This window comes from Crinia signifera, chromosome 3, assembly GCF_055691185.1.
Source record: "Crinia signifera chromosome 3, ASM5569118v1, whole genome shotgun sequence".
Lineage (NCBI taxonomy): Eukaryota > Metazoa > Chordata > Amphibia > Anura > Myobatrachidae > Crinia > Crinia signifera.
Genome location: NC_139219.1, coordinates 170219635 through 170246902, shown reverse-complemented (window position 1 = coordinate 170246902; position 27268 = coordinate 170219635). Strand labels below are relative to the sequence as shown.

The window sequence follows — 27268 nt, the reverse complement described above, 5'->3', positions numbered from 1 at the left end:
GTGAAGCATTACCTAGATCATGGGTCTTCAAACTGTGGCCCTCCAGATGTTGTGAAACTACAAATCCCAGCATGCCTTGCCACAGTTTTGCTATAAGGGAGTGTTAAAACTGTGGCAAGGCATGCTGGGATTTGTAGTTTCACAACATCTGGAGGGCCACAGTTTGAAGACCCATGACCTAGATGGTTAACAGGTACATTATCTAATGAGAACAATTGAAATGAGTTTTGGCTACTAAATTAACTCATCCCAAGCAATAGACATAGTAAATTTTAGGCACTGTCACTGACAGCGCCGGAGCGGTCGGCGCCATCTTCCCCGGCAGCAGCCGGACGCCCAGGGCAGAAGCGTCGGGCGTTGCTAGGCAACGACCCAAACTTCCGCCCTCCGCACAGCGCCTGACGTCATCAGCCGGGGGCAGCTATTTTGAATAAACAGCCGGCGTCTGCAGGGAACAGACTATTCACAGACGGTTATAGCTCTCAGTGCCCTGGTGTTTGTTAGAGTGTTCCTGGTTCCTGGTTCCTGGCAAAGCCTGTCAGCAGCATCCAGACTTTTAGTCCAGCCTTGTGCCTGTGCCCGCAGCTGCCCACAATGTCACCGCTGTCCGGTCTTTCCGTCTGGAGGGACTCCTGTACTGGTCTCCATTTCCATCATTTGAGATGTCAGGAGTTGCTATTCCTTGTATTCTTTGCACTTTTTTTGTGTCATCTCCTAGTGCATTGTTGTCACCTATTGAGCATTGTTGCTCCCCTGGGGCTCTGGGGGTACCCCACCTGTGTGGGTCATTAGTTAGTTTCCCCCCTTGCCATCTCTCCATCTTGCGGGACATGTTGTCCTACGTAAAACCTGGCAGCATTGGGGGCGGAGTCGGCATAACCAGCTCCGTCGAACACGGTTGTTATAGGAGACGTCTAGCACTGCACGCATCCGCCGACCACGGCTAGAGGCAACGGAGTTAGGGTTCTGGTTAGTGGCACTTCTCAGAGTCCTAACAGTAAAGTCCAAATGTGAAATTGCCTTTCTCACATTTATATCATTAACAATTTAGGGCAGTAGTTCCCAACCTCCGTCCTCAAGTACCCCCAACAGTTCACGTTTTCCAGGTCACCTGGCAGGTGCACAGGTGTGCTCATTACTCACTGACACATTTTAAAAGATCCACAGGTAGAGCTAATTATTTTTCTTGAGGAGACCTGTAAAATGTGAAATGTGGGAGTACTCGAGGACCCTGGTTGGGAACCACAAATTTAGGGAATGGGACATAGCTAGGGGATAGGTAAACTGTTCATCTGAAAAACTAAACTGCTCTGGTAAAATGAGAAGCAATATATTGCGCCATGGTATATAAAATAGCAAACATATTTCTCCTATAATCCTGCTTATGTCAAGTGCATTAATTTCTGTATTTGTAATACCTTCTTGATTTACCTTAACAACTTTTAGACTTTCTCACGACTACACAACAAACCTACATATCAAATTTTCACTCTACTCAAAAAGGCTTTAAGATCTGATTGTGAATTTACTAGTAGTTAAAATTATGAATATAAACAAACCTAAAGGCAATACATATACTGGGATAAACATTGCATAATACCATGCATAAAAGTGTTTTACAAAGCTCCTTGTCTTGTGCATCACCCAGAAGACATTGGTAAATGACCTGCAATAAGCTGTGTAATATATGTACTCTGAGCTGGGCTTTTTTTTTGCCTTTGCCGTGCTGTAAATTTGATACCTTTTTCTCATGTTTCAGGTACATTGAATGGGATATATAGTGAGATAAAAACATCATGATATGATTGTCAGCCTTGTTTCCACAAGTGGCCATACAAAAGGAGTAGCATAGTGAAAGCTATTATAATGACTCATTTACACACCCTTTTTTAAACAAATAATTATGGGTTTTTCAGAAATTTCCATGGAAAAAAAAAATATATATATGTATATATATATATATATATATATATATATATATATATATATATATATAGTGAAAATAGATGGAGTCACTCACCAGTCTTGCAATCAAACAGGTTTTTTTTAATCAGGCAGCATGGCAAACAGTGATGGGCATCGACGTTTCGGTCCGCCTCTGGGACCTTTTTCAAGATGTCATCTTGAAAAAGGTCCCAGAGGCGGACCGAAACGTCGATGCCCATCACTGTTTGCCATGCTGCCTGATTAAAAAAAACCTGTTTGATTGCAAGACTGGTGAGTGACTCCATCTATTTTCACTACATGCAGTAGCGACCTTCTAGCAAGTCTCACTACATCTGGAATGTCACCCCAGCAATTTATCATTTAAATGTGAGTGCCAGTAATATGGACTATATATATATATATATATAGACAGTAGACAGTAGAATCGGCCTGGCACTCTCCCTTTTGGGCAACTGCCCGGGTGCCTTCTGGAACCAAAAGATGCAGGAGAAGGAGACAGCAGCGGCACTCAAACGGGAACTTTTCAAGTAGTTTAATCACAGCAAATAACGGACCGACGTTTCGGGGATTACACGCCCCTTTGTCAAGGTGTAAAAAGCAATACAAACAAAGTGCACACAGTGTTTACCTTAAATAGGGTGAGAAGACAGGTGTCACGGCGTGCAGGGTCCGTCCCCCGGCACCAGCGTCAATACCGGAAGTGCAGAGGCGACGGAAGTCAAAGTGCGTCTGGAACTCAAAGTTAGAGTCGCTCCGTGGAGCGCAAGCCGGAAGGTAGTCATAGTTACCTGCACCGGTTGTCTAGGTGATCGCGTGTGCTAGGGGAATCTCAACCCTGGGCGCCGTGTCAATCTGAAAATGACATGTACAAAATAAACAAACATCGATATATATATATCGGCGAGTAGTCGGCACTCAGCTCCTTAGACAAATTTGGCCCCGTGCCATCAGCAGAGTCCGGCGTGCCGGACAAATAGATATGTGCTCGATCGTCCCCAGTGCCGCAGACGATTGAGCACATATATAGGTGATACACCTACCTGGCAGTTGGCTTCATTCTATAGTTAGCCAACTCTATTCAAAGCCCGAGAGTGCCGCCCACAGCACCGCACATCCAAATCCAACATTGGAGAGGGCACCCGGCGACATACAGATCTTCTACCCCGCGTACCTAGAGTGCCGAGCATCCAGACACCACACTCCAGGATTTGTAGTAAAAGTTAAAGATTTAATGTACTACGTTTTGGGCCCCTATCGTCAGGTTAACTGATGATGGGGGCTTGCATCCCAAAACATTGTACATTAAATCTTTCACTTTTACTACAAATTCTGGAGTGCAGTGTCTAGGACTACCCTTTGGATTTTCCATACTGCTCTTCTACTCATCTTTACAAAGGTACCCTTGATCCTGCTCTCCAATGTAGCAGGCTATAGCACTGGGTGCCCGCATAAAAAAATGATGATGTAGCATCAGCAGGGGAGGAAAGCAGCACTCCAGGCAACTTAACATACAAACTCTCAAGCCCAATATATGGTAAGCTAAACCATACATTGGGTAGAGAGTTTGTATGTAAGGTCACCTGGAGTGCTGCATACTTCCTCCACTGCTGCTATACATATATATATATATATATATATATATATATATATATTATATATATATATATATTTAAAATTGGTGAATAGGAAAAAGAGCAGTTACATTGAAAAGACAGCATTAACAATTCTAGAAAACAAAATGAGAATGTTGTTGCTTTCTTTTCAGATAATTTCCCCCCAAATACACATTGTACATTGAACATCACCAACGGCAACCCGCTCCTCTCACCCGGTCAACCAAATGCCTAATTCGCTTCAAAAATGCTCGCTACTCTATGGGTGTTGGGAGGATTTGCCGGGTGAATGCGCCTGTACTTAATTGAATTCCGCCCACTGTACTTGTATTGCAAAAGCTCTAATTTTATTACAAGCTGGCATACATCAGGCTACATACCAGCTTGTGCATGAGCTTTGGGGAATGCTCAGGGTGGTACAATAATACAACTGATGTTGGTACAGTATGAGGCATAATAGCCGTGAGGGGAAGCAGTTGTCTACTTGCACTGGACTGGTAGGAATTTAGAATGAAATAGAGAACATTACACATGTGATATGTCTTGTCACCTTGCTAACTGAATACTTAAACTAGTACAGGGGTCCTCAAACTATTTTGCTCTGGGACCCCATCAGACAACAAAAATAAATACAAGTTACTACAGAAGGCCATCACGTCACAGGTGTAGTCAGCACACAACACATACATGGCAGCATTATGGAGACAAAAAATGATGGGAGGAGTCTAAAATAACAGACAATTAAACAGATCTTTCGGACTCCTTGAATCACTGACTGAGATTAGAAACGTCATCAGCCTGATGGTCAGCAATATGGAGTAGCGACCCAATGCAGAGAAGGTCGGGACCCACTTTGGGGTCAGGACCCACAGTTTGAGAACCGCTGAACAACACTGCTCAAAAAAAATAGGGAACACTAACATAACACATCCTAGATCTGAATGAATATCCTTATTAAATACTTTGTTCTTTACATAGTTGAATGTGCTGGCAACAAAATCACACAAAAATTATCAATGGAAATCAATATTATTAACCCATGGAGGTCTCGATTTAGAGTCACACTCAAAATGAAAGTGGAAAAGCACACTACAGACTGATCCAACTTTGATGTAATTTCCTTAAAACAAGTCAAAATGAGGCTCAGTAGTGTGTGTGCGGGGCCGGCAACAGAAATCTTGGGGCCCTGTACACTGATATTTCTGGGGCCCCCCACATAATCTCAAACCCACACAACCCTCTTCTCTATGTAACAATAAATGTATTGCCAAATATTAGACACTGGAATACTAGAAAAGAGCCGGGGATGTCAGCGATTCCCTTCATCTTTTTGTCTGTGGCGACTGGGCTCACTAGCAGTCAGGGCACTAAGCTTGCGGCCATAGCTCTGCACAGCACATTTTATTAGAGGGTGCGCCATCAAACAAAAGGGTTGTGTCCAGCACCAACTATTGGGAGTGTCTAACATCGTCCAATGGGTGTGTCTACCATCATCTATTGGCACTCGCTACAATATAAAACATCTATCACCCGCACCATAATCTCCGGCCTATTTCAATTTTAATATTCTAATTACTCTGTGTAACAGTACATGCAAATAAAGTCACAACCATATATGGATGCCGCAGGTATGTAGTGATATGGCTCGCTTTAGGTGGGGACTGGGCTTCTCCAACTGACCCGTCGTGCTCTGCCTCAGTCTCCTGCTGTGACAAGAGGGCACTAGGCAGGGCCAGGGCAGGAGGCAGCCACAGCACAGTGAGGTTCAGGTTTCATAATGGGGCCGTGCATGCGCAGTAAGGTCCGTGCGCAGTGTAGCCAGGAGACAACCGACTCAGCCTCCAAGTGCTGAGCGGCTGCTGCACTGCATTCACAAACACTCACTCAGAGGTGGAACAAGTGAGGTGTGGGCCCAGGTGCAAAGGTATGGTTTGCCGCCCCCCCCCCCCCCCCCCAACCCACACAAAAAAAACTCATAGTGTCCATTACACATTATGCCAAACACAGCAATGCCCATTACGCCAAACACAGCAATGCCCATTAAGACGAACACAGCAATGCCCATTACACATTATGCCAAACACAGCAATGCCCATTACACATTATGCCAAACACAGCAATGCCCATAATGCCCCACAGAATGCCCCAGTAGTGCCAAAAACATAATGCCCCTGGTAAAGCAAAATTCATAATATCCCCCATAGGGCCACATACATAATGCCCCCCATAGTGCCACACACATAACACCCCCTGCAGTGCCACACACATAGCACCCCCCACAGTGCTACATACATAACGCCCCCATAGTGCCAAATCCATGATGCCCCCCATAGTGCCAAATCCATAATACCCCATAGTGCTACATCCATATTACCCCATAGTGCCACATCCATTCCATAATGCACCTGTTGCGGCCGGGTGGAGGAGGGCGGAGATCCTGCAGCAGGGGCGGGTGGAAGGGTGACCACGGAGATCCTATGGCGGGGCGGAGGGGACATGGAGCTCCCGCGACCAGGCGACAGGAGGACGTCATGTAGAATAGATCCCGCCGCAGCTGTACAGACGCAGCTCCCATGAGTCGTGACCAGTCGGACGTCATGGAGCTCATGCGGCCGTGCGGAGGGTGACGCTCCCACGGCCGGGCAGAGGCAGGGACAGAGCTGCTGGTGCTAAGCAATCTCTCCCTGCACACTGCACACAGTCCACAGATACTGGCGGGTGAGCACGCTCAGATGGCGCAGTACACAGGGTCACAGCTTACAGATGGGCCGCGGCCGGACTCTGGGGCCCTTCAGATCGTTGGGGCCCGTCACACATGTCCCCCTTGACCCCCCTGTCGCCGGCCCTGTGTGTGTGGCCTACACGAGCCTGTATGACCTCCCTACAATGCCTGGGTATGCTCCTGATGAGGTGATGGATGGTCTCCTGAGGGATCTCCTCCCAGACCTGGACTAAAGCATCCGCCAACTCCTGGACAGTCTGTGGTGCAATGTGGCATTGGTGGATGAAGCAAAACATGATATCCCAGATGTGCTCAATTGGATTCAGGGCTGGGGAATGTGCGGGCCAGTCCATAGCATCAATGCCTTCGTCTTGCAGGAACTGTTGACACACTCTAGCCACATGAGGGCTAACATTGTCTTGCATTAGGAGGAACCCAGGGCCAACTGCACAAATATATGGTCTCACAAGGGGTTTGAGGATCTCATCTCGGTACCTAATAACAGTCAGGCTACCTCTGGCAGGCACATGGAGGGCTGTGCGGCCCCCCAAAGAAATGCCATCCCACACCATTACTCACCCACTGCCAAACCGGTCATGCTGGAGGATGTTGCAGGCAGCAGAACGTTCTCCTTGGCGTCTCCAGACTCTGTCACATCTGTAACGTGCTCAGTGGGAACCTGCTTTCATCTGTGAAGAGCACAGGGTGCCAGTGTTGAATTTGCCAATCATGGTGTTCTCTGGCAAATGCTAAACATCTTGCATGGTGTTGGACTGTAAGCACAACCCCCAACTGTGGACATCAGGCCCTCATACCACCCTCATGGAGTCTGTTTCTGACCATTTGAGTAGACACATGCACATTTGTGGCCTGCTGGAGGTCATTTTGCAGGGAGGTAGCGATAATGCTGCTGGGTTGTTGCCCTCCTACGGCCTCCTCCACATCTCCTGATGACCTGGCCTGTCACCTGGTAGCGCCTCTATGCACTGGACACTACTCTGACAGACACAGCAAACCTTTTTGCCACAGCTCGCATTGATGTGCCATCCTGGATGAGCTGCACTACCTGAGCCACTTGTGTGGGTTGTAGACTTCGTCTCATGCTACCACTAGAGTGAAAGCACCGCCAGCTTTCAAAAGTGACCAAAACATCAGCCAGAAAGCATAGGAGCTGAGAAGTGGGCTGTGGTCACCACCTGCAGAACTTTATTGGGGGTGTCTTGCTAATTGCCTATACTTTCCACCTATTGTCTATTCCATTTGCACAACAGCATGTAAAATTGATTGTCAATCAGCGTTGCTTCCTAAGTGGACAGTTTGATTTAACAGAAATGTGATTGACTTGTAGTTACATTGTGTTGTTTAGGTGTTCCCTTTATTTTTTTGAGCAGTGTAAAGGGGTGCAAGTATGGCGGTACGGGGTGGTACGGCGTACCAGTAAAACATATTGTGCCGGTACCCCGTACCGCCATAACAAATACCCACTGAATTGCTTACTGCGCATGCGCGCATATATAAGTGTCGGGGGCGTGGCCTTTGCCTCCCGCCACAGTGTGGTAAGTAAAGCTGGGGGCGGGGCCTGCCAGGGATATGTCGCACATAGCCACCGCGGGGTTGTGCGTCAGCTATAGCAGTGAATGAGAGAGTGACCCAGCTCAGCTGCCAGGAGTTCAGCTTCTGTGAAGCTGACTCCGCCCACCGCTCTCCGTGCTATCAGCCCTACCTGCCCTCTGCTGTTCAAAGTTCCTGCTCCTCTGCCTGCTCCGTGCTTTAGCCCTGCCTGGCCAGCCCTCTGCCTGCTGAGGCAGCCACACTGTCAGTGTGGTCTCCGTGCTTCAGCCCTGCCCAGCTCTGCTGTTTCACTTCCTGCTCCTCTGCCTGCTGAGGGACAGCCTCCCTCCACCACACTGCCCGGGGCCTGTTCCATGCTCTTCCCAGGAAGGATCCAGAAATATGGGTGAGTGTTGTGTACTGGGAGAGCAGGTGTGTGTGTGATGTAATAGGGTGGGGGGGGGGGGTTTGCTGTGTATATTGTTTTATAGTGCTGTGTGTACTACTAGGTGTTATGGGGGGGTAGTTTGGTGCTATGTATACTAGGTGTAATATGCAGGGGCTTTGTATAATGTTGTTTGGTGCTATGTATACTATGTGTAATTTGGGGGGCTGGGTATAATGTAGTATTTTGCTGTGTATACTAGCTGTAATATGCAGGGGCTGTGTATAATGTTGCTTGGCACTGTGGGGGCATATCTGGCATTGGGGGCATACTTCGCACTATGGGGCATATGTGTGGCACTGTGGGGGCATATCTGGCATTGGGGGCATACTTCGCACTGTGGGGGCATGTGTGGCACTGTGGGGGCATATCTGGCATTGGGGGCATACTTCACACTGTGGGGGCATATGTGTGGCACTGTGGGGGCATATCTGGCATTGGGGGCATAACTAGCACTGTGGGGGCATATATGTGGCATTGTGGGGGCATATCTGGCACTGTGGGGGCATATGTGTGGCACTGTGGGGGCATATCTGGCACTGTGGGGCATATGTGTGGCACTGGGGGCATACCTAGCACTGTGGGGGGCATATCTGGCACTGGGGGCATAAAGTTTTGTCATGTAGCTACTCCCCCTCGTGTCACATGACCACGCCCATTTTTCACCACGCGCCTTCGGCGCGCAGCACAGTACCACTAAGACATTTTTTCTACTTGCACCACTGGCAGTGTATTATATCAGAATGATACCGACAAGCTTTAACAATTCAGAAATTGACCTACCTTAGAAATATACACAACCGTGTTAATAAACATTGGAGTCAACCTATGAGATTGGAGCCAAAGTGGGGCCAATAAGATTTCAACACAATTGTGAGGGGTATTCAGTCTGGGATTCCAACAGTAACTCAACAGCTGGTATTTAATGTTCTGGCTGTTGATTGTCGGAAAGTCCGCAGATCAGCAAAAACAGCCACAGATTGTCGAAAAACGGCCATAAATTCAACACTCGACGGCCGTTACCGACAAAACAGATCCGACTTTTAAAAAATTTGGATCTGACACCTTTCAATGCCATCGTTAATGGCAGCAATGAATAGATGAGTTTCGATATTTCCCCTGTCGGGAAATATCGTCACAGATTGAATACCCCTCTATGTGTGTAGAGTTAAATGCACCATGTGCTTAAGATGGACGTACCTATCGATATATTTAATTTCACTGAAATCATCTGATCAGTTTGATCTTTCCCAAGCTCTTTTCTAAATTAAAAGATACATCTGAAAACATATACCTACAGTGCACACAAATCGACATACAGTAGGCCACATGCCCTCACTGTACTTAGCCTATGTATGAGTGCCCGCCTTCACAGTGGCAAGTGGAGATTTATATGCCTCTACATAACTCATAGAAGTAAATGCATGAGCAGTGAAAAGTTGGCAATACCTACTCAGAAAACGGACTTGACCTCTGCAACAGTATCAAAATGTTTCTGACTTTTCAATAGTCAATTTTAGGCACAAGTCCTAATATACGTATCAGGAGTTATTACACTACAGTTTTGAACCCAGATGTAAAGTTTTAATTAAGCAAAATAATTGTTAATGGTATAAATGAGAATGTTCTAATGTTATAAATTTGTTCATTAGACTAATCGCGATAAATTCTGAAACTACTGAACCGATTGAAATGCAGTTTTCACCACTGTTTGCTATATTTTTATTCAGTTAAGCTTCATTAATTAGTACTTATTTGGACTAACATCTATACATTTAGGTCAAAGAGCTATAAATGGACATCTATATGTCAAGCAATGTGGTAATGTGGTACCACTAAGGCATCTATATTTTATATTGTACCATAAATCATTTTATGCTGTATAAATGTGAGCCGTCAGCACTGTTTTAAAGTAATTGTGCTTTGAATATACTTAGAGATGCACAAAAAAATGTATATAAGACAGGGCCGGATTAAGGGTGTTTGGGGGGGGGGGGGTGCTCAGGGGGCCGGCACCCCTGGGCCCCCCTCTATCTGGGGTAGCCCTGGGGTCAGCATGTATTTAAAAAAAAATCTTATCTGCCAATGATTAGTGAGCATCGGGAGCCAAGGCACACTGACTGCACAAGTGTGCAGTGCATTACTGGGAATTGACTAAGTCCACGGCAGCCTTCAGGAACTTCTTGAGCGGTCCCAGGAGTGCATGGCACGGGTGCGCCAGTGATGTCACCCGTGTGGCTAAAAAACTTGCGCAATGCACCCCTGGAACCGCTGAAGAAGATCCTGTAGGCCGCAGTCGACACCGGGGGATGCCATGGATGCCAGAGGACCAACGTATGTTTAATAAAACCTTAAAAATCCCTTATCCGAAATGCTTGTGGTCCCGAACATTTCGTATAAGGGATACTCAACCTTTAGTACATGCTAAAGTCATATTATTTGTGCACAATCCTGTATAATGAAAAGCTAATGCCGCTCCGAACATCTATTGAGGGAATTCAAGTGTTTTACTTGCTGGTGGCCACTAGATATCTGTATGTATGGCCACTAGATGGTGCCCGGTAGAGTAATTCAAGTGTTGCTCCATTTTGGCAGGCATTGGCGGTGACAATACTGTCAAATTTTTCTATCATGTTGACAGGCTGGAAACTAGTATGATATAATAAGGTAATGAAGCACAATATGCAAAAGACAGAATACATGTGAAAATCATATAAAGTAAAATTGACTAGAAATACCTGTTCTTGTAGTTAGGACATCTTCGTTCCCAACACCAAAATAAATTGTGGTACCACTGAGGCACAAAGGAATTGGAAGTAGCAATTCATTAAGTAATGCAATAACATTAATAATAACATATAATTTTGCAGCTCTTCTTTAGATCCCTGCTGTTTAAATAACCTGCCTCCGGCAAACTTGAATTCTACTACATATGTCCCATAGTCTTTGGAAAACTGACCCAAAAGGATGCAATGTAATGGGATTTTTTTAAAAGTTATTTGTACTATATAAAGAAGCAATAGGTTTCTACAAATAATAAACCAGCGGTGGAACAAGGTTCCCTTTCCCTAAGGTTCCACACATAAGCATAGTACTGGTTCTGGTTGATAGATCTACAATGTCTAGATAGACAATAAATAGGTTGACATCAAAAGGTTGACATGCAATTGGATCGACAGGGTGAAAAGGTCAACATGAAAAAGGTAGACAAATGAAAAGGTTGACATGAGTTTTTCCACAATATTTATTCATTTATTTAACTTTTTCATTCTTTACCACCCACGTCGAGTACAATGTGAAAGGTAAAGTGTGCCAAGGGTTGGCATAAACCCCACCTACCCCCTCCCCACCGCCTAAACCCTACTTCTTAATGCCTAACTCTAAACGCCCCCCCCCCCTCCTCGCAGCCACACCTTAGTTCCTAGCCTCCCAGTAGTTCCTAACCCTAATCTCTCTTCTCCAGTTGCACTCTAGCCTGCCACTCATACTTACTGTTAGGGCTGCTGGCTGTTGGTATTCTGACATCTACATCCTGATCCTTTCAAAGTTCCACTGCCTTCTGATGCCAGGATGCTGACCAAATTCCATATAACATTTGAAGTGAACACTGTATAAGTACATGTGTGTTCTCAAAAACTATAACACACACTCACACAGGGCCAGCCAGCGCCACCCGCTCAGCAGAGGTAGGCGCCGGGCAGGAGAGGCGCACTCCCAGTCCTGCATCCCTTGCTGTCCTGTCACTGTGCCCTCTGTGGCTGCTGCCGGGCGGCTTCTTGCTGTGCCTGTCATAAATACATGACAGGCAGCAGCATTGACAGCACAGAGCTCCCTCAGGCTCCTTAATCACCTGGTCATCAGCAGGGACAGAAATGGGGTGGGGCTATGCGGTGGAGGGGCGGGGCTACACAGAACAGAAGGGGCAGAGCTACAGGGAGAGCTTGTCTGATGAAAAAAGGAAGCAGGAAAGGATGAACTGCCAGCCTAAATTAGGTGAGTAACTTGTGGGCTGGCAACTGGTGTGGGCATATATATAGGCAGCGCCACTGCTGTCAGCAACTGGTGTGGCCATTATGTATAAGCAGCACTATTACCGTTGGCAACTGGTGTGGGCATATATACAGGCAGCACTACTACTGTCAGCAACTGGTGTGGGCATATGTTCAGGCAGCTCTACTGCCATCGGCAACTGGCATGGGCATATGCAGCGGCAGTGCTACTACAGTCGGCAACTGGTGTGGGCATACTGTATTTATAGGCAGCGCTACTACTGTCAGCAACTGGTGTGGACATACGTATAGGCAGCGCTACTACCGTCGTTTACTGTGGGAATCATGTATAAGCAGCGCTACTACTATCACCAACTGGTGTGGCCATTATGTATAAGCAGCGCTACTACTATCACCAACTGGTGTGGCCATTATGTATAAGCAGCGCTACTACTTTCGGCAACTGGTATGGCCATTATGTATAAGCAGTACTACTACTTGTGCCGGGCGCTACTACTTGGCAGGGCGCCGGGGGGCGGGCCGGGGCAGCCGACGGCACACTTGTGGGCGGTCCCGGACCGCCGACGCCACTAAAGTGGGCGGGCCGGGCCGCCGGCGTCACTAAAGTGGGTGGGGCCGCCGGCGTCACTAAAGTGGGTGGGCCCGGCCGCGCCGAAGATGCTGTCACCACAGGGGGAAGGTGCCTTGATGCCGGGGAAGCGCCGGGCATCGCCGTCCAAGGCGGCGCTGGGCTTCCCCGTGCAAGGAGTTGGGCAGGCACCAGGCTGTTTTAGCGGGGCGCTGCTAGAGGGGCAGGGCGCATTTTGCCCTTTAAAAAAGGGGCAGGGCGCAGCGCCCCACTAAAACAGCCTAGCGGGGACACTACTACTGTCGGCAACTGGTATAGCCATTATGTATAAGCAGCGCTACTACTTTCGGAAACTGGTATGGCCATTATGTATAAGCAGTGCTACTACTGTCGGCAACTGTGGGTATTTTATATAAGCAGCGATACCACTGTGGGCATGTGCAGGAGCACTTGGCCCACTATTATGTCATATGGGCATTATGGTGTGTGACATAATGTGTAATGGGCATTACAGTGTGCTGCATATTATGTAAGGGTCATCATGATGTGTGGCATAATGTATAACGTCATTACTGTGTATGGTGTAATGGGCATTATGGTGTGTGGCATAATGTGTAATTGGCATTACGGTGTTATTGGTACTTTTATATGGCCACGCCCCTTCCTCATGAAGCCACGCTCCTACATTTTTGGCGCGCGCCTTCGCGCGCACTTTTCCTGTTTTGCCTGTGGTGGAAAGGCAGTCACCAATTCCCTTTCTGGCACAAGGAACCAAAATGTCTAGTTAAGGCACTGCTGCTGTGTAATGTGAATAAGATTGTGCTACTGTGTGGTGGAATTTTAAATGGGAGTACTATTGTGTGGCCACACCCTTTCATTGTGAGACCATACGTCTTTCTTTCGGTGTACGTTGTACCTTTCTAAAGTATGGGAGGGTGCAAATTTATAGTTTGCAGGAGGGCGCCGAACACCCTAGCACCGGCCCTGCACTCACACATATATATTTATAATCTGGGTGTGTGATTGTGCTTTGGTAAATGCATGCTTTGCGGCCATTGGGAAATAATGCACGGTTATGTCATTTAGAAGGTCCAATTATGTTATTGGGATTTGAGTTGTCTTAACACACCATTTTATTTGTATATATGACTACTATTTTTTTATATAATATAATAGGAAATAAATAGTGGCACTTCGAGGAACTTTTTTCATATCAAGTGTAATATCAAAATGCAAAAATATGCACAACCAATGTTTTAGGGCTGGCACTCGCCTTTGTCAAGGTGAATGTGAATCAAAAAACATAAAACAGTGAATTGCCTTATATAAGATGTGATGGAAAAACCCTCATTCCCCACAGTCCAGTCTGGCCGGAACACCCATATATATAATTTATTGATTGATTTATAGTTTTTAAGGACATGATGCATTTTTTACATTTGTTGTCTCTGCAGGGTGGATGTCCAGTGGACAAGACACATAGAAATCAGTGCAGAGCATGTCGTCTGAAGAAATGTTTGGAAGTCAACATGAATAAAGATGGTAATTAACATACTCACTAAATGTCTGCTTCCCAGTAATAGGAAAATGTGATAATGTCTAGCCTAAATATACAATCATCTATTGTCGCTCATATTAGAAAAAGGGAAAAAAAACAATTATGAGATTTTCTTAGCAATCAGCGAGACAGTCATTTTTTTTTTTTTTTTACATAAGCAAAATCAAAAGCATTATGCTTAAGAACAGAAGCCTACATTAAAATGATTGACACCGTTCTGGTAAAATATAGATTAGTGTCGTTATTTAAAAAAAAAAAAAAAAGAAAGGAAAATCATAAGGAAGAAATGATCTCTCAAGGACACAGTATGAGGGAAGATTTTCGTGATTTTAACCTTTTAATGAACTCAAGTGTGTAAGAGCCTGTTCTTTGCATCCATTTGCCAAATGAGTTTGATTAATACTGAGATGATTACTTGATTGATTTCAGCTGTTCAACATGAAAGGGGACCAAGAACATCCACCATAAGGAAACAAGTGGCTCTGTATTTCAGAGGACATAAGGATGTCAATGGGACAACACCTCACTTTCCATCATCAGCGTTGCCTACACCTACCTTCTTTACCACTGTTAGTCAGCTGGAGCCACATAACCTAGAACTAGCAGCAGTATCCACCACCACTGAGCGACAGACCTTAATTGGACTGGCTCAGCCAACCCCAAAGGTAAGAGGAACTTTTTATATCATAAACCACCCTAGGGCAGTCACACCAGCTGACACTACTTATTACCACCTGATATGCACTAACAGAATAGATCCACCTAGGTTAGTTTAACTCAAACATTTGTAGATTGTAAGATCTTCCGAGCAGGGCCCTCTTCCCTCCTGTTGTTAAAGCCCTCTTCTCTTCACATATCACTCACAGCTCTCCTATACTCAAACACTCAGTGACCATCTTTGTCCGCATACTCATCTCCATCATTGGCCTCAAGCCACTTATAGTATGTTGATTGAGTCCTCACTACTTATATTTAAGCCGTAATATGTATTGAACTGTGGCGCTCTTTATTTGTACTCTATTTTTGTTATTTATTCAATGTTAAGCCAAGTTTTGTCTCCCTGTACTGTTCTTTTGTACGGCGCTGCAAAACACTTGTGGCGCCTTATAAATAAAATTATAATAATAATAAATGCCTTGCAAGACTTTTTACAAAAAAACAGATTGTTATGTTTAAGTACATCAGGCCAACATATGATTGGGAACATGGTCACATTAGACACACGTATCATGTCAATAGTGACCATGTGGATATTTGTCATCCCTATGTGGATTCTATATCAACATGATAGAATATTGTCCTAACCGGGATGCAGTTAAAATCCCGGCGGTCGGGATCCCGGCGTTCAGAATCCCGTCGCCGGAATCCCGACCGCCGAAATGCCGACCGCCGAAATGCCGACCGCCGAAATGCCGACACATTCTCCCTCCTGGGGTGTCCACGAGACCCCTGGAGGGAGAATAAATTAGTGTGCCGAGCGCAGCGAGGCACCGCGCCCGCTGCGTGGCGAGCGCAGCGAGCCCGCAAGGGGGGGGCGATCCACGTCCCCCCCTTGTCGGCATTTCGGCTGTCGGGATTCCGGCGTCGGGATTCTGAACGCCGGGATCCCGACCGCCGGGATTCAATACTGAATCCACCTAACCACCCTATTTGGTCAGTGGTCACTTACCTGTTCCCATCGGCACTGGCGTTTTCGTATCATCTGCCAGGTCTCAGCACTGCGGTGCTTCTAGTAAGCATTTCTCTACTTTCCCAAACCCTAAACATCGCCATTTTGAGAACGTTGACATTTCAGATGTTAACATTATGAACATGTTGAAACTGAGGACAAGGCGATGCATGTCGACATTTTGAACCGTGACGACATTCTTACATTAGCATTGTGTTGTCAACTTTATGAATATCAACATGGTTACTGTCAACCCTATGAGCGGATATCCCTAAATACTGTACATTGGTTTAACTTTCTGGCTTCCAGCTCTGTATTTATTTTCCTTTTAATAAAGGGATTATATCATATCAGCAGAACTGTAAAATTCTAATAAATCCATTAGTTACAGACCAAATGCTTTTAGTGTTCAAACAGCAAATTAACAATGGAAAGCCCTGTGTCCTCTGTTATTATTCAGATGGCTAATGCACTAGTACCTGGTGTTGCCAATCTGACAGTTTGCATGTGTTATTTCATCCTTCATTATACCTGGGCACCAGCTGCTGTACCTTTTTCCTTATATACCACCTGACTTAGCAACACATGAGGACCGTTGGCAGTAGTGCCCCTACCTCATTTGACCCTCGGTGCAGGAGAGTATATGGCCTGCACGCCTGAGGGCATGTCAGTCAAAAAAAGAAAAAGTGTGACCTTGCAGGTAGAGGGTGTAGCTTTACAAGGCAGTCCTCCATTATTGTACCTCAAGGAAAGGTGCGTCTCAGAGATGTGGGTTGCCCTCCGGCAATCTGTTCTGCAGGGCCAGCTTCTGCATTGTGCACATAAGGTTACAGTGCAGCACCCAGCTCTTGTTATTGAGGAGGAACCAGCACTTTAGTGTCACCCATCTGCGGGGGTCACCCGGGTGCGACCGCACCCCCATAGTAATGCCACTGACAGTGAGCTAGTTGCTCATGACAAAAGATGATGACAGTTGGTCAAGAGGTGACAATCATAGTTCAGGCAAATTTTATAAAAAGTGATAATATTGTTATCACGCACTGCTAATCCTAATTGGTGCTCCAACCAATCAGCTCCTTTCATGTGTTTGAAAAATGAAAATTAGTAGCTGATTGGAGCACCCATTTAAGATGAGTAATGAGTGATAACGAGAATATCACTGTCTGTTAAATCTGCCCCAATGAAGCAATGCAACAGTCCCTTAGTGGTAAATTGTAATCAATACAATCCTAAAAGTGCTATGGTTCTGATTTGCACTGTATTTGTATAAAATGCCCAATATCTACATACAAATCCGATGGTTGGGCATCTCTGCAGACTTCCTGGACCTGGCTGACCAGTGCTTTCAATTGGTCTAAGGTTGTTATTCAGACCTGATCGCATTTTGTAAGACACAATTACCGATACACTGTGTGTACAGATCGTAATGCGCACACACAAGACCATTGAGCCAAAAATTCTACGTCTTTTCTGACTGCAAGCCCTTGGGGGTGTAACAGCTGTTTTCTGGGAGTGTCAGGAGAAACGCAGGTGTGCACAGGCATTTTCAGGGAGGGTGTGATGTCAGCTCCAGCCTCGATTAGCCTGTTTCTATTGCACAGGAAGAGTAGGTTCTGGGTTATGTACACACTGGAAAAATCATTTGGTGGTTAGGGAGTTGTGAATAGATTTGCAGCTAAACACTGATCAGCGTGATTTCACAAAGCCATTAGCAGACTTGCAGTGGGCATGCAGCACATTGGCTATCTGATCACAGGGCTCTGTCTCCGGCCCTCAGCTTACTTGAGAGCCTGACACCAATCTTATGCAAGCATTAGTGTAAGAATATGTGGGGTGATTCAGCTTGGCTCCTATGTTCCTGAATTCGGCCCTCGGATCAATGGTGCGGCTCTGTGCATGTGTGATTATACGCACATGCAGGGCCGCTGTGCGAATGTCTTTGGCAACTATAACATTTGCCGAGGCGTTTGCATAGTGGGGGGTGGGCAGTGGGCAGACAGGGGGCTTGATCATGAGTACGCCCAGCATTTTTTTGGGCGTACCAAGAAAAACGGTGGGTGACATCACAGGACATCAGCGCTTGTCCCATTCTGACATTTCCGAGGTAAATTTAAGACATTTTTAATTGCGAATGCATAAAAATCATATGATGGTCGGCGTACACGGCACGCACACATACATTTTCATAGCAGAGTGTATATTCACTCAGTGGTGGGGAGGCAGGTGTTCATTTGGTTGGCGGGAGGCGTTAGCCCGCTTGCTAAGCAGCGAAAGACCGCTGCTTAGCGAATGTATCACATAATCATGTCATTAGGCCTTGCCCCCTCCACCGGACTACTGGCAAGTTCCCCGTTCTGCCCACTTGACTAGGAAGTGCACAGAATGCAGGAGGGGTGCACACTCTACCAGGGGTGCGGTGTACTACCACAAAGGATCCGGGAGAGTAGGTAAGTATAGTGTTACACTGTTATTTCTTTCTTAAGTCTCTAATATTTGTTCACTTAAGATACAAATGGAGAAACATTTGAAAGGAACATGGGGTTACGCAAGCCATCTGCCACATGTCCTACCCAGAGGCCAGGAAATCTCCATCCTCTGAAAAAGAGGCTGGCCTCCTCTTTCGCAACAGCAGTGGCATAATTACGTTTTGAGAAATTAAGGCCATCGCTGCCCCTAAACAGCATCACTGACAGTCTGATGCTGGAGTGTGGCCATTGTCAAAGAACCTATTCTTGCATGCATAGAATAGGTCCTGCACATGTGCAGATACCGATAATCGGTACTTTGATATGCACAATGCAACTCTGCCCACATCTGAATTAACCCCAATATTTTTGGAAAAAAAATACATTTGTAAAGCAAAAAATACAATAAAACTTTCTCATTTCAACATGTATAATGGATCAGTAGGATTGGTGGGAATAGACTCAGCATACCTTTCATGTCACAAGTGTTCATTGACACAGTAGTTAAAAGAGTAATATATAAATATTAAAGAGAACAGCAGTGGTAGTTCTTCGAACAAGCAATGGGTCGACAGGGTGAGAAAGATCCTAATTATTAACAATTTTGCCCTAAATGGAACTTAAGCCCCATACACACTAGAGGATATTGTAAAGGATATTGCTCAGAAAGAAACGTCTGGGCGATATCTTTCACTATATCCTCTAGTGTGTGCACTCAATATCATTAACGCTCGCTGTTAGCGATGATTGATGTCTGCTGAGCATGCAGCTCAACTGACTATCCAGCCACAGGACCTGCATGTTCAGTGGCTCCTGGTGATATCACTGAATTATATAGTTGACCAATATTGTTCAGTGAGTATGCACCCGCAGACCCTATCGTCTAGTGTGTTGGGGCCTTTACACTATGTGTCGAGATAGATTCTCCTATGCATTCAGTTTTAGAGACATGTGTCTGACTTCATTTATACATAATTTGCAATGTTAGTTGAATGTGTTTTGCAGAAACAACAAAAGAATAAAAAAAAAGCTGCAACATGGGGGGAAACGGCAGCTTTGTGGTTACTAGCCTCTAGTTTTAGCAATATCAGCAGTAAAACCTTATTTCCATTTTACAGTATCCACATGAAGTCAATGGAGCGCCACTGTACCTGTATGAAGTGGCCACAGAATCAGTTTGTGAATCTGCAGCCCGGCTTCTGTTCATGAGCATAAAATGGGCAAAGAGTGTGCCCGCTTTCTCTACTCTGTCCCTACAAGATCAGGTGAGTGGAGCACTTTAGTGTCCCCTATATGAGCAGTTTCTTTCCTTTCTTATTATACATTGTTTCACACAGACATAGATTTTAGAGAGCACACAGCTATGGGTACAGTGTAAAAAGGACAATGTGTTACTTGCAGATCTTTTTAGAGATACTTGCTTATTATTACCGTCATTTATAAACAACAGTACTACAGTATATGTTAGCGTTATTTTAGCTTGCTGGTTACATGAAAAACCCCATACCGTGTGTATATTATAGTATTTCTGTTCCCTACAGAACAGCTCAAGTGTTCGGTATAGCAAATAAAAAAATAAAAATTTTCTTCAATAAATGTTTCATTATAATATAAACATTAGCTTAGTACTCCAGGGTTGGAGCTTGTTTCGTTTTCCTAGGGTTAATAAGCATTTTAAGTAAATGGTAATGCTTTTTTTTCCTATGAATAAAGCGCCACCCAGTATTTACCTCACATCCAAAGTTATTACACAACATATAGTCATTTCCATACAGTGTCACTAATGCATACAAGTTATATTAATTATTTCTAAAATGCTATGCACCGATTTCTTCCTGTTTCTGGTACTGTGTACCACCGAATGCCATCAGAAAAAAAGTGTATAAAAAACTGTGTATAAATGAATGTATTTTCTAACTAATGTTAATTGGATATAAATGTTAGCCATTTTTTTTTTTTACATTTAGGGCCTGGTTGGTTTGCATAAGCAAACTCCTTCTTTAATGGACAAAACCATGTGCAATGCAGGTGGGGCAGATGTAACATGTGCAGAGAGAGTTACAGTACATTTGGGTGGGGTTTGTACTTCAAACTGATATCTATCTTGCAGTGTACAAATAAAACAGCCAGTATTTACCCAGCACAGGAACAAAATAATTCACCCAAATCTTACTCTCTCTGCACATGTTACATCTGCCCCACCTGCAGTGCACATGATTTTGTCCATTAAAGGAGTTTGCTTTTGCAAACCAACCAGAATCAGGCCCTTCATTTCAAAATATTATGCTAGCAGAAAGGGAAGTAGCTGCAGGCCGAGGCTTTATAGTAATTCAATAGGGTCTATTTAGTCATTTCAGATTATGCATTGAAAATGTATTAGAACATTATTATGTGTAGCGCAATGTTAATCCACATATAGATACTACAGTATACTATGCGTTAATCCTCTCTATGGGGCATATGCATCAACAATTGAAGAGGGATAAAGTAGAGAGAGAAATTACCATCCAATCAGCTCCTAACTGACATGTTACAGACTGACATTTAGGAGCTGGTTGGTACTTTATCTCAATTAACTTTATCACTCTGCACGCAACGATGCATGCTATCCTATAGATGACACCATAATAAACCATATATTTATAATGTATACATAACAGATGCATACGGACCGTGGTACAATTATCTGATGCCATTTCTCAGGTGTGTTTAAAAAATACATCTTATATTTTTATAATCAGTTTAGTTTTAGGAGGACTTGTCTGATCTATACAACCCAGTGTACTACAAGCCCCTCTATTCCAGGGTATCATTGACAAAGCATAATTAAGATAAAATATTCAGTTATGGAGAGTTCTAAAGAGCGTGCATGGGGCTTGTAATGTAGGAGCTGTACGTCTGGATGATGTGATTCTAAACCTACCATTCATATGTTGTTTGGCAGCTGATGCTCCTAGAAGACGCATGGCGGGAGCTATTTGTTCTGGGAATTGCACAATGGGCCATCCCGATTGATGCTAGCACACTACTGGCTGTATCTGGTAAGGACTGCTCAATTTAATGACTTTGTTGTAGAAATTAACATGAAAATACATTGCTGGGAATATGAACAACATGTGAAGAATAACAAGTCCCCTGTGAACAATGGACTATACCTGTCATTTATCAATCTATATTTAAATGCAAATAATGTTGTCTTGTATTCAAAACTGCTTGTACCGTCATTTAAATGCTAATCACTGTGTTTGTTATGAGCCAAAGGAGTGCTTTATTATCAGTTTCATAAAATCTACACAGATAGTTTATACCAGGCTGACAGATACATGTGATGCGACAGGGATCTGTTGGGGATTAGAAATGAAAGGTATGAAAATGAGACATTTAAAGATATGTTTTGATTTCAGGAATGAACAACGATAACACAGATTCTCAGAAGTTGAATAAAATCATAGCTGAAATCCAGGCATTACAGGAAGTGGTGGCAAGATTCCGGCAGCTTCGGCTAGACGCAACAGAGTTTGCCTGTCTCAAATGTATTGTCACTTTTAAGGCTGGTAAGTTAATTGTATGGAAAAAATATGAAAATTGGTTATACTTTGAGGGGGGGGGGGGGGGGGATTCAGTTAACCATTGTCATTTAATGCAGACTAATTGAAGCAGTGGGACTATGCACCAAGTCTAGAAAGTAGCCTATAGACTGCATTTAATGGGGATCAAAGAAATCCCTGATAATTAGCCTGTTTTCAGGTGCCGCGATTATGTTAACTGGTCCAGGAACTTACCCAGATTCTATGCTTTAATGCCCGATAACATGGAAATCTACAAGGCGAGAAAAATGGTCTCTAATTGGCTATTCCTGGTTATTCAAGTTGGAGATAACCATCCTTTTTCACATCTTGTAAATTACTGCATCTGTATTACCCCAGTACTGAAACACAATGGAAGATGAAATCATATTGCCTTCATTAAAACATTAAAGGAGGATTTGATTTGCCTTTTGTCACAATATAAAACAACTAATGTAACTGGGGGGGTAGATTTATTAAGCTCGGTGAAGTCATAAACTGTCTGGTTTGTTATCACCAGCCAATCAGCTTCTACCTGTGAAGTTACAGGCTTCGTTTGAAAAATGACAGATAGGAGTTGATTGGTCGGTGATAAAAACGAGACAGTTTATCACTTCACCGAGCTTAACACATCTACCCCTATGTTTTAAATTCTCTGTACAAATCCAGTGTAGAGTCTGAGCACTAATGTACATATACAGCGTCCATTTTTTCCAGCGATTTCCGCAGAGCTGCTGCCATTGTCGAAGGACTCTGGAAAAAATAGATGCAGTGTGGAACCCCCTGGACTTAGGAACCAGTGTACACCACATACACACTGCTTTCATTATAAATACACCACTGCCTGCAGGAACAAATGTATTGTTCTGTATTAGAATGCCCGTTTCCTCACTGTTGTTTGAATGGTCTACCGAAGGCATTACGGATAAACTTAATGCATTCTTGAGATAAAACACATTAATGATATTCTGGACTTTGGTGCATGTAATAGTAACAATACATTCATTCTGATGAGACACAGGCTTTAACAGTGGTAATAGAGCAGTGGTTCTCAACCTCCGTCCTCAGGGTCCCCAGACAGTGCACGTTTTCCCGGACACCAGCAGCTGCCCTCTGTATCACATTATAAAAATGCACAGGTGACCTGGAAAACAAACTGTGTGGGGGTCCCAAGGACCAAGGTTGAGAACCACTGTAATAGAGGATTAAGTATTAATGAAAATGTCATAGCAAAGCTGGACACACACTATAAGATTATTTGCCCAACCTTTCTGGTTAGAACCAAAATCTGGCAATGTATGAGAGCAAATAACAATTGAAAATTTGATCCCAAAACTGGAAAACAGACAAAAATTATTGTTTAGACACATTGGTTAAATCCATTTGATTTAACCAATTTAAATCAACCTTTTCTGTAAAACTTCCAGTTTTTGGGAGGAAATGGTTAATTGGTAATGTATGGGACTAAATTACAGAGTTGTACTGTGTAATTCCCTCTTTAGGCTATAAATGTTCCTAGTGTATGTAGCCATATGTTGTTCTGGTATATGTAACTTACCCCAATCTTCTGAGAAACACTGAGAAGTAACCTGGTAGTAAAGCAGATAGAATTGTAAAATCCTTACACACCGTGCCTAACGGGTGCCGGATGGCTGACCAACTGCTAAAAGTCCAACAGATAGGCAGCGGCTATTTTCCCTCGTGGGGGTCCACAACCCCCATTGGGGGAGAATAAAATAGGTGGTGAGTGAAGCGAACTACTGTGCCTGCAGCATGGAGAGCCCGCAAGGGGCTTTGTTACGCTCCCCCCGCTGTCTGAGTTTCCGCAGTCGGGCTAATGACTGTCGGTGTGTTATACCACACCCATGCCTAACACTGGAAGATAAACAGGTCCGGTATATTCAATGCGGGCAGGGGTAAGGGGGTTTGTACTGCAAGGATAGCCTTTATTGGCAAGGAAAAGCCATCCTCGTCGTCCAACTCCCCTTGCCATATTCACTGTTTTGTAAATTGAATAGCCGCTGCATTTTGTGGCAAGCTCCGTCATTTTAATGGGCACACTCGCTGTTTCCACCTCGCTGAAAAGAACCAGCAAGGTGGAAACGGCAAGTGAAGGGGAGGCAGTTGAATACTCTGACAGCGAGCTATCGGCACTGCTTGCTGTCAGAGCATTGAATACACACCAAAGTGTTAGCCATGCCTGGTTTATTAAGCTGTGCCTTACAATATACCCATACACTTATCTGCAGTACAGTATTGAATCAATTGCATTAATGTCTACATGGTCTTTTTATGTTAATATATTAGATCCAATTCAAGTGAAGTCCCTCTTGTTTACTGCTATGCTAGAAACCATGGCTTGCTATGTAATTGGGTACTTGTGGACAATCACGGCTCCCACGATGTGCATCGTATGGTAAAAAAATCGCATGCGATTGCATGCGATTTTTAACAGAAATGCATCCAAATGCATTGAAATTTGTATAAAACATGTTCAATGGCCCCCAAATGTCATTTTTCAGGCTGTACCACCCCCACTATCAACGTGAACCCAAAGCGTGGCGAGCGGCGGTGGTACGCGTCCTACGACCTTTTCATTCCCCCACTATCCACGTCGGCGTGGAGTTGAGAATAGAAAGTGTGGCAAGCGCAGCGAGCCACCGAGCCCGAAGCGTGGCGAGCGCCGCGAGGGGACACTGATACCTTCACAGGTATACGCGTCCCCACGCGGGCTTCACAGGTGTCCGCATCCCCTCGCCACACTTTCTATTCTCAACTCCACACAGACGTGGATAGAGGGGGTATGAAAAGGTTGTAGGACGCGTACCGCTGCGCTCGCCACGCTTCGGGTTCGCGTTGATAGTGGGGGTGGTACAGCCTGAAAAATGACATTTGGGGGCCATTGAACATGTTTGATACAAATTTCAATGCATTTGGATGCATTTCTGTTAAAAATCGCATGCGGTTTTTGAAAAAATGCCAAAATTCGTATCCAATCGCATGCCACTACATATGGCATGCGATGGGAGCCGTGATAATCCACAAGTACCTGTAATTGTAAAAGTGCATTTTATTTCTTCCAAAGGTGCATTTTTTTTTCTTTTAAAAATGCCACATTTAAAAAAAAAAAGAAAAAAGGATTTATTGGCATTAGCTATAGCTACATATTCAGCCAAATTATCCTGAACTTAGTAAATAAATGTAAACATCAGATTTTATACCTAAACACACTGTTGATGTGTTTTATCTTATGCTTCATCACATACTGACATGCTGTTGGAATTTTTGCAGTACCTACGCACAGTGGCTCTGAGCTGAGAAGTTTCAGGAACGCTGCGGCCATTGCAGCCCTACAAGATGAGGCTCAGCTGACTCTCAACAGTTACATACACACTAGGTAACTATAACACTTTCATTTGATCATCCTCCCAGGAAAACCTTAAGCTTCCATATCAAAACCAATTTTGTATGTTCTGCTTCAAAAGAACATGCATTTGATACCCCCTCCCTAGACTTAATTTCTGAATATGGAGACCATTAATATTTTACCTCTTCTAAAGTGTACATTTTAACACCCATATTCAATCTATGCTTATACTTATTTGGCATTAGAACATTAGATGTGTGTTTATGTCCTTTACAAGAGAAACACGTTAGTAAAAGCTCAGTAATTAAACTGTTAATTCCCCAACATCTACTATTTAGAGGTGGTGGTACTCCTATTGACATTCTGAAACTACGGATAAAGGATAATTTGAATAAGGGATACTTACCCTGTAATATAATATATATATATATATATATATATATATATATATATATATATATATATATATATAAACAAGTTATATGGGTGCGTTAACAACTGTAGTCCGTTTGTTAAAAAGGAACAGTCTTCCTTATTGTTCCTTGCATACACTAGTCCTCTATTTTATTCATGGACTGCAGCTCCCCTCTGGTTGATCTCGATTCCCGCGGGGTCCTTACAACATCATCATCTAAATCACAAATGGAGGGGGCGCCTGATAGTGCAATATCATTTTATTTAAAAAACCTTAAAAATGTATGCAATGATGGTGCCCATACCGAAGTCCACCTCCGTTGTGGGCTGGCTACCACAATATACAAATATCCACCACTGGCAGAACTGAAGACACTTGTGCAAGGATGTCACTGACGGAACCTCAAAGCTGCCCGGCAGGCAGAGATTCTCCCGGACTCCAATGGCTCAGTGTCTGACAGCACATGGTCAGGCTGCTCCATCCACAGCAGTGCAGGATGTGTTACACAGGCCACACCCTACACGTTTCATCATAGGACTTAGTCAGTGGGGGTTTATGCAAAGTCCTGTCAGTGCCATGCTTGGAACCTGCTGTTTGGGGGCTTATTGAAATTTAGCAAAGGATATTGATCCAGTTGGTGAAATCATATTACATACTATATTATAGCCATATTAAATAATTTAATCTGGGTTTCTGAATTCTCTTCAGAAGTGGAAGGGGCATGAATATATAATTTGCTAATGATAATGCCATATAAGAGCACCATGCCTCTGTTAGAGTAAACTAGGCAACTAAAAATAAAGTTGACCAACTTTTTAGGTAATTGTACAAAGACCTAATTGCAGGAGTGAATGTATGGCATTATTATATCTCAAACCTGTCCCACATCATAGTAGTTACCCTATACCTATTGCCCAATTATACAGACAGTATCACTAACCACCACATACTACAGGCCACATTAATGACCACCATATACTGCACACACACTTGAACTCCTAAGTACATCTATATCATAAAATAAAAAACAACCTTAAACCTAATAAAATAATTAACCCCTTAAAACCCCTTTATTCTTAAGGTGTGTACACACTGGCCATTATATTGATGGACCATCTGCCAGTGTTTACCCACAATATACCTGTGAACGGCTGTGATACACAGCTGATGCCCAACACTGTATACCTAAAGATAAATTAGCGTATAGCTTTGGGTGCACCACTGCTGCAGGAGCTGCCAGTGATTGACAGTTTACTTGGCAGGTGCATGCAAATATGCCTGCCCAGTTTTATTGTCAATCATGATGGATCATGCAGTGCGTATGGAGAACACGCTGCCCGATCCTTATGTAGTTAGATCTCTAGATCAATTG

At 44.1% G+C, this 27268-nt stretch overlaps 1 protein-coding gene across 1 annotated transcript in view; it reads left to right on the top strand.

Moving 5' to 3' along the window:
* NR2E1 (nuclear receptor subfamily 2 group E member 1) overlaps nucleotides 1-27268 on the top strand; it is a 55397-nt gene that overhangs the window by 24734 nt on the left and 3395 nt on the right. Inside the window, exons 3-8 of the mRNA XM_083176934.1 lie at nucleotides 14311-14398; nucleotides 14844-15079; nucleotides 19667-19813; nucleotides 21493-21589; nucleotides 21953-22102; nucleotides 25406-25511. Of these exons, the coding sequence (XP_083033060.1) occupies nucleotides 14311-14398; nucleotides 14844-15079; nucleotides 19667-19813; nucleotides 21493-21589; nucleotides 21953-22102; nucleotides 25406-25511 (824 nt within the window). The remainder of the gene's footprint in view (nucleotides 1-14310; nucleotides 14399-14843; nucleotides 15080-19666; nucleotides 19814-21492; nucleotides 21590-21952; nucleotides 22103-25405; nucleotides 25512-27268) is intronic.